Raw genomic sequence first — 11,024 nt, forward strand, 5'->3', positions numbered from 1 at the left:
TGACCCCAGTGACCCCACTGACCCCAATAAATGACCCCAAACCCCAATAAATGACCCCAAACCCCAATAGCTGACCCCAAATCCCGTTCCAGGAGAACCCGTACGTGATGCGGGTGGGCGGCGCGGGCGGCCCCGAGCGCTACGAGGGGTTTTGCGTGGACACTGCAGTGACCAATCCCAAACCCCAAACCCCCATAACTGACCCCAAACCCCATAGTTGACCCCAAACCCCATTCCAGGAGAACCCGTACGTGATGCGGGTGGGCGGCGCGGGCGGCCCCGAGCGCTACGAGGGGTTTTGCGTGGACATGCTGCGCGAGCTGGCGGCGCTGCTCAAGTTCCGCTTCCACATCAAGCTGGTGGAGGACGGGCTCTACGGGGCGCCCGAGCCCAACGGCTCCTGGACCGGCATGGTGGGCGAGCTCATCAACCGGGTACGGCACCGGGGGTCCCGGGGGGAAATCCCACTGGGGAAATCCCAAAGGGGAAATCCCAAAGGAAAAAAATCCCAAAGGAAAAAATCCCAAAGGGAAAAAATCCCATTGGGAAAAAATCCCAAAGGAAAAAAAATCCCATTGGGAAAATCCCACAGGGAAAAAATCCCAAAGGAAAAATCCCAAAGGGAAAAATCCCAAAGGAAAAAAATCCCATTGGGAAAAAATCCCAAAGGGAAAAATCCCAAAGGGAAAAATCCCAAAGGGAAAAAACCCAAAGGAAAAATATCCCAAAGGAAAAAAATCCCATAAGGAGAATACAGAAAATCCCATGGGGAAAAAATCCCAAAAGGGAAAAATCCCAAAGGGAAAAATCCCATAGGGAAAATCCCATTGGGAAAAATCCCAAAGGGAAAAATCCCATAGGGAAAATCCCATAAGGAGAATACAGAAAATCCCATGGGGAAAAAATCCCAAAAGGGAAAAATCACAAAGGGAAAATCCCATAGGGAAAAATCCCAAAGGGAAAAATCCCAAAGGAAAAAAATCCCAAAGGAAAAATCCCATAAGGAGAATACAGAAAATCCCATGGGGAAAAAATCCCAAAAGGGAAACCCCAAAAGGGAAAAATCCCAAAGGGAAAAATCCCAAAGGAAAAATCCCATTGGGAAAAATCCCAAAGGGAAAAATCCCATAGGGAAAATCCCATTGGGAAAAATCCCACGGGGAACATCCCATCCCTCCCTGACCCCACACTTTTGGGGTTGGGGGTCTCCATCCTGGGTTTGGGTTTTTGTGGTTGGGGTCTCCCCCTGACTCCAGGGTTTTTTGGTTTGGGTCTTTGGGGTGGGGTCCCCCCTGACCCAGGATTTGGGTCGGGGTCCCCCCTGACCCCCTCCATTTGCGTTGGGGTCTCCCCCTGACCCCAGGATTTCGGGGTGGGGTCTCCCCCTGACCCCGGGTTTTTTGGTTTGGGTTTTTGGGTCGGGGTCCCCCCTGACCCCCATTTGGGTCGGGGTCCCCCCTGACCCCCCAGGATTTGGGTCGGGGTCCCCCCTGACCCCAGGTTTTTGGGGTGGGGTCTGCAGAAGGCCGACCTGGCGGTGGCGGCGTTCACCATCACGGCCCGAGCGGGAGAAGGTGATCGACTTCTCCAAGCCCTTCATGACCCTGGGCATCAGCATCCTCTACCGCGTGCACATGGTGGGTTTGGGGTGATTCACGGGGGTTTTGGGGTTTTTGGGGGGTTTGGGGTTTTTATTGGGGATTTATTGGGGATTTATTGGGGATTTATTGGGGATTTATTGGGGATTTATTGGAGATTTATTGGGGATTGATTGGGGATTTATTGGGGATTTATCAGGTTTGGGGTTTGGGCATCAGCATCCTCTACCGCGTGCACATGGTGGGTTTGGGGGCATTTCTGGGGTTTTGGGGTTTTTGGGGGGTTTGGGGTTTTTATTGGATTTTTATAGGATTTGGGGTTTTTATGGGGTTTTATTGGGGTTTTATTGGGGTTTTGGGGGCAGTTTTGGGCCGGTTTTTTGGGCAGTTTTTGGGCAGTTTTGGGTCAGTTTTGGGTCAGTTTTGGGTCAGTTTTTGGGGCAGTTTTGGAGCAGTTTTTAGGCCAATTTTGGGTCAGTTTTTGGGGTCAGTTTTGGGGCAGTTTTTTGCTGATTTTTGGGCAGTTTTGGGTCAGTTTTTTGCCGGTTTTTGGGCAGTTTTTGCGTCAGTTTTGTGTCAGTTTTGGGTCAGTTTTGGGTCAGTTTTTGGGGCAGTTTCGGGGCAGTTTTGGGTCAGTTTTGGGCCAGTTTTGGGTCAGTTTTGGGTCAGTTTTGGGGCAGTTTTTTGCTGATTTTTGGGCAGTTTTGGGTCAGTTTTTTGCCGGTTTTTGGGCAGTTTTTGGGTCAGTTTTGGGGTCAGTTTTGGGAGCAGTTTTGTGTCAGTTTTTTGCCGGTTTTGGGTCAGTTTTGGGTCAGTTTTGGGTCAGTTTTGTGTCAGTTTTGGGTCAGTTTTGGGTCAGTTTTGGTTCAGTTTCGGGGCAGTTTTGGGGCAGTTTTCTGTCAGTTTTTGGGCAGTTTTGGGCCAATTTCGTGTCAGTTTTGGGTCAGTTTTGGGCCAGTTTTTGGGCAGTTTTGGGGCACTCTGGGGCGCTCTGCGGGCCCAGCGCGGGGGTCTCACTCGGCGTCCCCCCAGGGCCGCAAGCCGGGGTATTTCTCCTTCCTAGACCCCTTCTCTCCGGCCGTGTGGCTCTTCATGCTCCTGGCCTACCTGGCCGTCAGCTGCGTGCTCTTCCTGGCCGCCAGGTGAGCGGGGGACACCCGAAAACGGGTGGGGGGACACCCCAAAAATGGGCCCGAAAATGGGTGGGGGGACACCCCAAAAATGGGCCCGAAAATGGGGGGGGGACAGCCCAAAAATGGGCCCGAAAATGGGTGGGGGGACACCCCAAAAATGGGCCCGAAATTGGGGGGGAGGAGGGGCAGGGAGGAGGCGAAAATCCAGGGTGATCCCAAATTATTTTTGGGTGGTCCCAGGTGGGTTTGGGGTGGTCCCAGGTGGGTTCAGGTGGCTCCAGATGATTTTTGGGTGGTCCAGGTGGGTTTGGGGTGGTCTCAGATAAATTTGGGTGGTCCCAGGTGTGTTCAGGTGGTCCCAGATTAATTCGGGGGGGTCCCAGATTAATTTGGGGTGGTCCCACATTAATTTGGGGTGGTCCTAGGTGGGTTCAGGTGACCCAAGATTAATTCAGGGGGGTCCCAGAGGCTTTTTGGGTGCTCCCAGGTGGGTTTGGGGTGGTCCCAGATTAATTGAGGGTGGTCCCAGGTGGGTTTGGGGTGGTCCCAGGTGGGTTCAGGTGGCCCCAGAGCCTTTTTGGGTGCTCCCAGGTGGGTTCAGGTGGCCCCAGATTGATTCAGGGGGGTCCCAGATGATTTTTGGGTGCTCCCAGGTGGGTTTGGGGAGGCCCCACATTAATTGAGGGTGGTCCCAAATCAATCCAGGCCTCTCCCAAATCAACTCGGGGCGACCCCCCCCCCCTCTCGGGGGTCCACCCCGCCCCCCCCCCCACCCCAGAGGGGGGGTCCCCAGCTGCCGCGCCCCTCCCCCCGCGCAGGCTGAGCCCCTACGAGTGGTACAACCCCCACCCGTGCCTGCCGCGAGCGCCCGGGGCTGGTGCAGAACCAGTACACGCTGGGCAACAGCCTCTGGTTCCCGGTGGGAGGATTCCTGCAGCAGGGCGCCGAGGTGCTGCCCCGCGCCCCTCTCCACGCGCTGCGTCAGCGGCGTCTGGTCAGCACCCCGGATTTGGGGCGATTTCGGGGGGATTTGGGGCATTTCGGGCGGATTTGGGGCATTTCGGGCGGATTTGGGGCGGTTTGAGGGGGATTTATGGGGGTATGTGGGGGTTTGAGGGGTATATGGGGAGGTTTGGGGGGGATCTGAGAGGGGTTTGAGGATGTTTGGGGGGATTTGGGGGGGATTTTGGGGGGTTTGAGAGGGATTTGGGGAGGTTTTGGGGGTGATTTTGGGGGATTTGAGGGTGTTCGAGGGGTATTTGGGGAGGGGGATTCCTGCAGCAGGGCGCCGAGGTGCTGCCCCGCGCCCTCTCCACGCGCTGCGTCAGCGGCGTCTGGTCAGCACCCCGGATTTGGGGCGATTTCGGGGGGATTTGGGGCATTTCGGGCGGATTTGGGGCGATTTGAGGGGGATTTATGGGGGTATGCGGGGGTTTGAGGGTGTATGGGGAGGTTTGGGAGGGGTTTGAGAGGGGTTTGGGGATGTTTGGGGGGATTTGGGGGGATTTTGGGGGGTTTGGGGTTATTTCTGTGGGGTTTGGGGTGAATTTTTTGTTGAATTTTGGAGTGCTTTATTTTGGTTTTTTTCGGGTGATACTTTTGACATTTGGATGAATTTTTTGGGTGATTTTGGGGGGAATTTTGGGATGATTTTTTTTTTTGAAATTTGGGATTTTTTTTTTTTTTATTTTTGGGGTGATTTTTGAAGGAATTTTGGGGTGATTTTTTTGACATTTGGGATGAATTTTTTGGGTGATTTTGGGGGGAATTCTGGGGTGATATTTTTGACATTTCGGATGATTCTTTGGGGATTTTTGGGGTGATTTTTTTGAGATTTGGGATGATTTTTTGGGGGATTATTGGTGTGATTTTGGGGGGAATTTTTGGGTGATATTTTTGACATTTGGAATCATTTTTGGGGGGGGATTTTTGGGTGATTTTTGGGGTGATATTTTTGACATTTGGGATGATATTTTGGACGATTTTTGGGTGAATTTTGTGGCAATATTTTTGACATTTGGGACGATTTTTTTGGGGGGATTTTTGGGGGTGATATTTTTGAGAATTTGGATGATATTTTGGACGATTTTTGGGTGAATTTTGTGGCAATTTTTTGACATTTGGGACGATTTTTTTGGGGGGATTTTTGGGGTGATATTTTTGAGAATTTGGATGATATTTTGGACGATTTTTGGGTGAATTTTGTGGCAATATTTTTGACATTGGGGATCATTTTTTGGGGGGATTTTTGGGGTGATATTTTTGAGATTTGGGATGATTTTTTTGGCGATTTTTGGGTGAATTTTGTGGCGATATTTTTGACATTTGGGATCAATTTTTGGGGTGATTTTTGGGGCAATATTTTTGATATTCTGGATGATTTTTTGAGCGATTTTGGGGGGAATTTGTGGCGATATTTTTGACATTTTGGGCGATTTTTGGGGTGATATTTTTGAGATTTTGGATGATATTTTGGGCGGTTTTTGGGTGAATTTTGTGGCGATATTTTTGACATTTGGGACGATTGTTTGGGTGAATTTTGTGGCGATATTTTTGACATTTGGGATCAATTTTTGGGGTGAATTTTGTGGCGATATTTTTGAAATTCTGGATGATATTTTGGGCGATTTTTGGGTGAATTTTGTGGCGATATTTTTGACATTTTGGGCGATTTTTGGGGTGATATTTTTGAGATTTTGGATGATATTTTGGGCAGTTTTTGGGTGAATTTTGTGGCGATATTTTTGACATTTGGGACGATTTTTTGGGGGGATTTTGTTGCCCTTTCCAAGCCCGCCTCTCCGCGCCCTTCCGGGGCGGGGTCTCCCCCCTGCCCAGGTGCGCGCCCCGCCCCCTCCCCAGGGCCCTGACCCCGCCCCCTCCCTCCGCAGGTGGGCCTTCACCCTCATCATCATCTCGTCGTACACGGCCAACCTGGCGGCGTTCCTGACCGTGCAGCGCATGGAGGTGCCGGTGGAGTCGGCCGACGACCTCGCCGACCAGACCAACATCGAGTACGGCACCATCCACGCCGGCTCCACCATGACCTTCTTCCAGGTCAGCCCCGCCCTCCATCCGCCTGCCCGGCGGGCCAGGCCGGCAATCTGATTGGTGCCATCGGGCCTAGCGACACAACCAATCAATCAGCCAATCAATCAATCCATCAACCAATCAATTAACCCAACCAATCAATCAATTAACCCAACCAATCAACCCAACCAATCAATCAACCAACCAATCAACCAATCAATCAACCAATCAATCAATCCATCAACCAATCAATCAGCCAATCAATCAACCCAACCAATCAATCAATTAACCCAGCCAATCAACCCAACCAATCAATCAACCAATCAATCAATCCATCAACCAATCAATCAAACAATCAATCAACCCAACCAATCAACCAATTAACCCAACCATCTGACCCAACCAATCAATCAATCAACCCAACCAACCCAACCAATCAATCAATCAACCAACCAATCAATCTATTAACCCAACCAATCAACCCAACCAATAAATCAATCAACCAATCAATCAACCAACCAATCAATCAACCAATCAACCAACCAATCCACCAATTAACCCAACCAACCAAGCCAACCAATCAATCAATCAACCAACCAACCAATTAACCCAACCAATCAACCAAGCCAGCCAATCAATCAATCAGCCCAATCAGTCAATCAACCAACCAATCAAAGTATTAACCGAATCAATCAACCCAACCAGTCAATCAACCCAAACAATGCAACCAATTAACCCAACCAATTAACCCAGCCAATCAACCAATCCAACCAATCAACCAATTAATTAACCCAACCAATTAACCCGGTCAACCAATCAATCAACCAACACAACCCCACCCAAGCCAACCCAACTTGGCCAACCAACCAACCCAACCCAACCCAACCCAACCCAACCCAACCCAACCCAACCCAACCCAACCCAACCCAACCCAACCCAACCCAACCCAACCCAACCCAACCCAACCCATCCAACCCAACCCAACCCAACCCAACCCAACCCAACCCAACTCCACCCAACCCAACCAACCCAACCCAACCCAACCCAACCCAACCCAACCAACCCAACTCAACCCAACCCAACCCAACCCAACTCAACCCAACTCAACCCAACCAACCCAACCCAACCCAACCCATCCAACCCAACCCAACCCAACCCAACTCAACCCAACTCAACCCAACCCAACCCAACTCAACCCAACTCAACCCAACCCAACCCAACTCAACCCAACTCAACCCAACCAACCCAACCCAACCCAACCCCAACCCAACCACCAACCCAACCCAACCCAACCCAACCCAACCCAACTCAACCCAACTCAACCCAACCAACCCAACTCAACCCAACCCAACCCAACCCAACCCAACCCAACCCAACTCAACCCAACCCAACTCAACTCAACCCAACTTGGCCAACCCAACCCAACCAACCCAACCCAACCCAACCCAACCCAACTCATCCCAACCCAACCCAACCCAACCCAACCCAACTCATCCCCAACCCAACTCAACCCAACCCAACCCAACCCAACTCCACCCAACCCAACCAACCCAACCCAACCCAACCCAACCCAACCCAACCCATCCAACCCAACCCAACCCAACCAACTCAACCCAACTCAACCCAACCAACCCAACCCAACCCAACCCATCCAACCCAACCCAACCCAACCCAACCCAACCCAACCCAACCCAACGAACCCCCCCCACCCCACCCCCCACCCGCCCCCCCCCGCAGCCCCGCCCCCAAAGCCCGTCGTCTTCCCCCCCGCCCGCCCCCCCGCCCCGGCAGAACTCGCGCTACCAGATCCCCTACCAGCGGATGTGGAACTACATGCACTCCAAGCAGCCCAGCGTCTTCGTCAAGAGCACGGAGGAAGGCATCGCGCGCGTCCTCAACTCCAAGTACGCCTTCCTGCTGGAGTCCACCATGAACGAGTACCACCGGCGCCACAACTGCAACCTGACGCAGATCGGGGGGCTGCTGGACACCAAGGGCTACGGCATCGGCATGCCGCTGGGTACCCAGGGGCGGGGCCACAGGGGGCGGGGACAAGGGGGGGCGGGGCCAAGGGGGGTGGGGGTTTGGGGAGTCGACCCCACCCCCAGTGCCACAACTGCAACCTGACGCAGATCGGGGGGCTGCTGGACACCAAGGGCTACGGCATCGGCATGCCGCTGGGTACCCAGGGGCGGGGCCACGGGGCGGGGCTTGGGAAAAGGGGGGGCGGGGTTTGGGGAATCGACCCCGCCCCCAGCGCCATAACTGCAACCTGACACAGATTGGGGGGCTGCTGGACACCAAGGGCTACGGCATCGGCATGCCGCTGGGTACCACGGGGCGGGGCCACGGGGGCGGGTTTGGGGGGAGGGGAGCAGGTGGGATTGACCCCGCCCCCGGGGAGGGGAGCAGGTGGGATTGACCCCGCCCCCGTCGTGTCGCGGCAGGGTCGCCGTTCCGTGACGAGATCACGCTGGCCATCCTGCAGCTGCAGGAGAACAACCGGCTGGAGATCCTCAAGAGGAAGTGGTGGGAGGGGGGGCACTGCCCCAAGGAGGAGGATCACCGCGCCAAAGGTGGGCGTGGCCCCGGGGGGGGTGCGGTGGGGCGGGTCATGGGAACCAAGTTGGGTTGGGTTGGGCGGGGTTGGGTTGGGTTGGGTTGGGCGGGGTTGGGTTGGGTTGGGTTGGGCGGGGGGTTGGGTTGGGTTGGGTTGGGTTGTTGGGTTGGGTTGGCTGGGGTTCAGTTGGTCAAGTTGAGTTGAGTTGGGTTGGGTTGAGTTGGGTTGACTTGAGTTGAGTTGGGTTGGCCAAGTTGGGTTGAGTTAGGTTGGATTGGGTTGGGTTGTGTTGTGTTGTGTTGTGTTGGTTTGGGTTGAGCTGAGTTGGGTTGAGATGGGTTGGGTTGCGTTGGGTTGGGTTGGGTTGAGTTGGGTTGGGTTGGGTTGAGTTGGATTGGGTTGGGTTGGCCAAGTTGGGTTGGGTGGGTTGAGTTGGGTTGGGTTGGATTGAGTTGGGTTGAGTTGGGGTGGGTTGAGTTGGGTTTGGTTGAGTTGGCCAAGTTGAGTTGGGTTGGGGTGAGTTGGGTTGGGTTGGGTTGGGTTGGGTTGGGTTGAGTTGGGTTGGATTGGGTTGGATTGGGTTGGGTTGGCCAAGTTGGGTTGGGTTGGGTTGAGTTGGGTTGGGTTGAGTTGGGTTGAGTTGAGTTGGGTTGAGTTGGGTTGGGTTGGTTTGAGTTGGGTTGGGTTGGGTTGAGTTGAGTTGGGTTGGGTTGGCCAAGTTGGGTTGGGTTGGCCAAGTTGGGTTGGGTTGGGTTGAGTTGGGTTGGGTTGGGTTTGGTTGGGTTGGGTTTGGTTTGGTTGAGTTTGGTTGAGTTTGGTTGAGATGGGTTGGGTTGGGTTGGGTTTGGGTTGGCCAAGTTGGGTTGGGTTGGGTTGAGTTGGGTTGAGTTGGGTTGGGTTTGGTTGGCCAAGTTGGGCTGGGTTGAGTTTGGTTGAGTTTTGGTTGAGTTTGAGTTTGGTTGAGTTGGGTTGGATTGGCCGCGTCTCCGCAGGGCTGGGCATGGAGAACATCGGCGGCATCTTCGTGGTGCTGGTCTGCGGGCTGGTGGTCGCCATCTTGGTGGCCGTCATGGAGTTCGTGTGGTCAACGCGGCGCTCGGCCGAGACCGAGGAGGTGGGGGAGGGGCCGGGGGCGGGGCTGGGGGACTGGGGAGGAGGGGCTGGGGAGGGGCCGGGGGCGGGGCTGGGGGAGGGGCTGAGGGGCGGGGCTGGGGACTGGGGGGGAGGGGCTGGGGAGGGGCCGGGGCGGGGCTGGGGGGACGGGCAAGGGGCGGGGCTGGGGGACTGGGGGGGAGGGGCTGAGGGAATTTGGGGGAATTTGGCGGAATTTTGGGGGAATTTGGGTTGGGGGAATTTGGAATTTGGGGGGCATTTATGGGAATTTGGGTTGGGGGGATTTGGGGAAGTTTGGGGGGGATTTTGGGAGAAATTGGAGGGGAATTTGGGGAAGTTTGGGGTGGAGGATTTGGGGGGAATTTGGGGAGAATTTGAGGGGATTTGGCTAGAGAGGATTCAGCAAAATTTTTAGGGAGAGAGGTTTGGGATTTTGGGGGGGAAATTTGGGGGAAAATTGGAGGAATTTGGGGTCGTGGAGGGAATTTGGGGGGATTCGGGTTGGAGGAAATTTTGGGGAGAAAAGTTTGGGATTTTGGGGGGAATTTGGGGGAATTTGGGGGATTCGGGTTGGGAGGGTTTGAGGGAATTTTGGGGGACAGAGGTTTGGGATTTTTGGGGGGGAATTTGGGGGGACTCGCGGCCCGCACCCGCTGGAGGATGGGAGAGGGGTGGGGAGGGGTCCCTCTCGGAGCGGAACGGCCCCAAACCCGCCGGAATTGGCCCCAAAACGCGCAGATCTCGCTGTGCTCGGAGATGCTGCGGGAGCTGCGCCGCGCCGTCTCCTGCAGCCGCCGCCCCCGCGCGCGCCGCCGCCGCCGCCCCCCCAAATGGGGGGCGGGGGGAGGCGGTCACGCCGCCCCTCCCCCCGCCCACCCCCACCCCCACCCCCAGCACGGCCCTGGCGGGGGGGGAGGGGCGCCGGCCCTGCGCGAGATGCGCTTCAGCAACGGGAAGCTCTACTCGGGGCTGGGGGGAGGGGCGCACCCCGAGGTGGTGGGGGGTGGGGGGAGGGGGGGGGGTGGGGGAGGGGTGGGCGCCCCTCCCCCCTGCACGCACGTGCGCGTCTGCCCCGAGTGCCGCCGCATCCAAGCGCTGCGCGCCACCCCCCCCGCCCCCCCCCGCGCTGGGGGAGGGGGAGGGGTGGGCGCCCCTCCCCCCCCCCGCCACCCCCAAAACCCCCCAGCCCCCTCCCCCCGCCCCCCGCGGTGGAAGGGGGAGGGGAGTGACCCCCCCCCCACCCCCCATCCCATCCCCTCCCCCCCACCTCGACCCCTCCCCCCCCGCCTTGTGCGCCGTCGCGCGCGGCGGGAATTGGGGGGAGGGGGCGACCCCCGCGGGTGGGGGAGGGGCGGGGGAGACCCCCCCCCCACCTTCCTCGCCCCTCCCCCCATTCGGATTCAATCCCCTCCCCCATCGAATTTGACGCCCCTCCCCCCCCAGATTTGCACTGTGCCTTCCCGGGGGGGGGAGGGGGTGAGGAGCCCCTCCCCCTCCTCTGCCCCACCCCCCCGACCCCCTCCCCACCTTCAGGGGAGGCCCCGCCCCCTCCCCCTCCCCAGGCAGGCGCGGGGGGAGGGGCTGGGACTG

At 56.2% G+C, this 11,024-nt stretch overlaps 1 protein-coding gene across 1 annotated transcript; it reads left to right on the top strand.

The window, feature by feature from the left end:
* Positions 1 to 208: 208 nt before the first annotated feature.
* LOC132323076 (glutamate receptor ionotropic, kainate 5-like) lies at positions 209 to 10,559 on the top strand (the record flags this gene model as incomplete). The annotated part of the gene is given in 12 exon segments (XM_059837888.1): positions 209 to 434; positions 1,523 to 1,561; positions 1,563 to 1,637; positions 2,631 to 2,740; positions 3,550 to 3,589; positions 3,591 to 3,680; positions 4,025 to 4,068; positions 5,623 to 5,788; positions 7,553 to 7,781; positions 8,209 to 8,337; positions 9,314 to 9,435; positions 10,173 to 10,559. Coding segments are annotated over 12 exon segments (1,611 nt in total), but the record flags the coding sequence as incomplete, so codon positions are not given.
* Positions 10,560 to 11,024: the final 465 nt, after the last annotated feature.

Source organism: Haemorhous mexicanus, unplaced genomic scaffold (genome assembly GCF_027477595.1).
Source record: "Haemorhous mexicanus isolate bHaeMex1 unplaced genomic scaffold, bHaeMex1.pri scaffold_284_ctg1, whole genome shotgun sequence".
NCBI classification, from domain to species: domain Eukaryota; kingdom Metazoa; phylum Chordata; class Aves; order Passeriformes; family Fringillidae; genus Haemorhous; species Haemorhous mexicanus.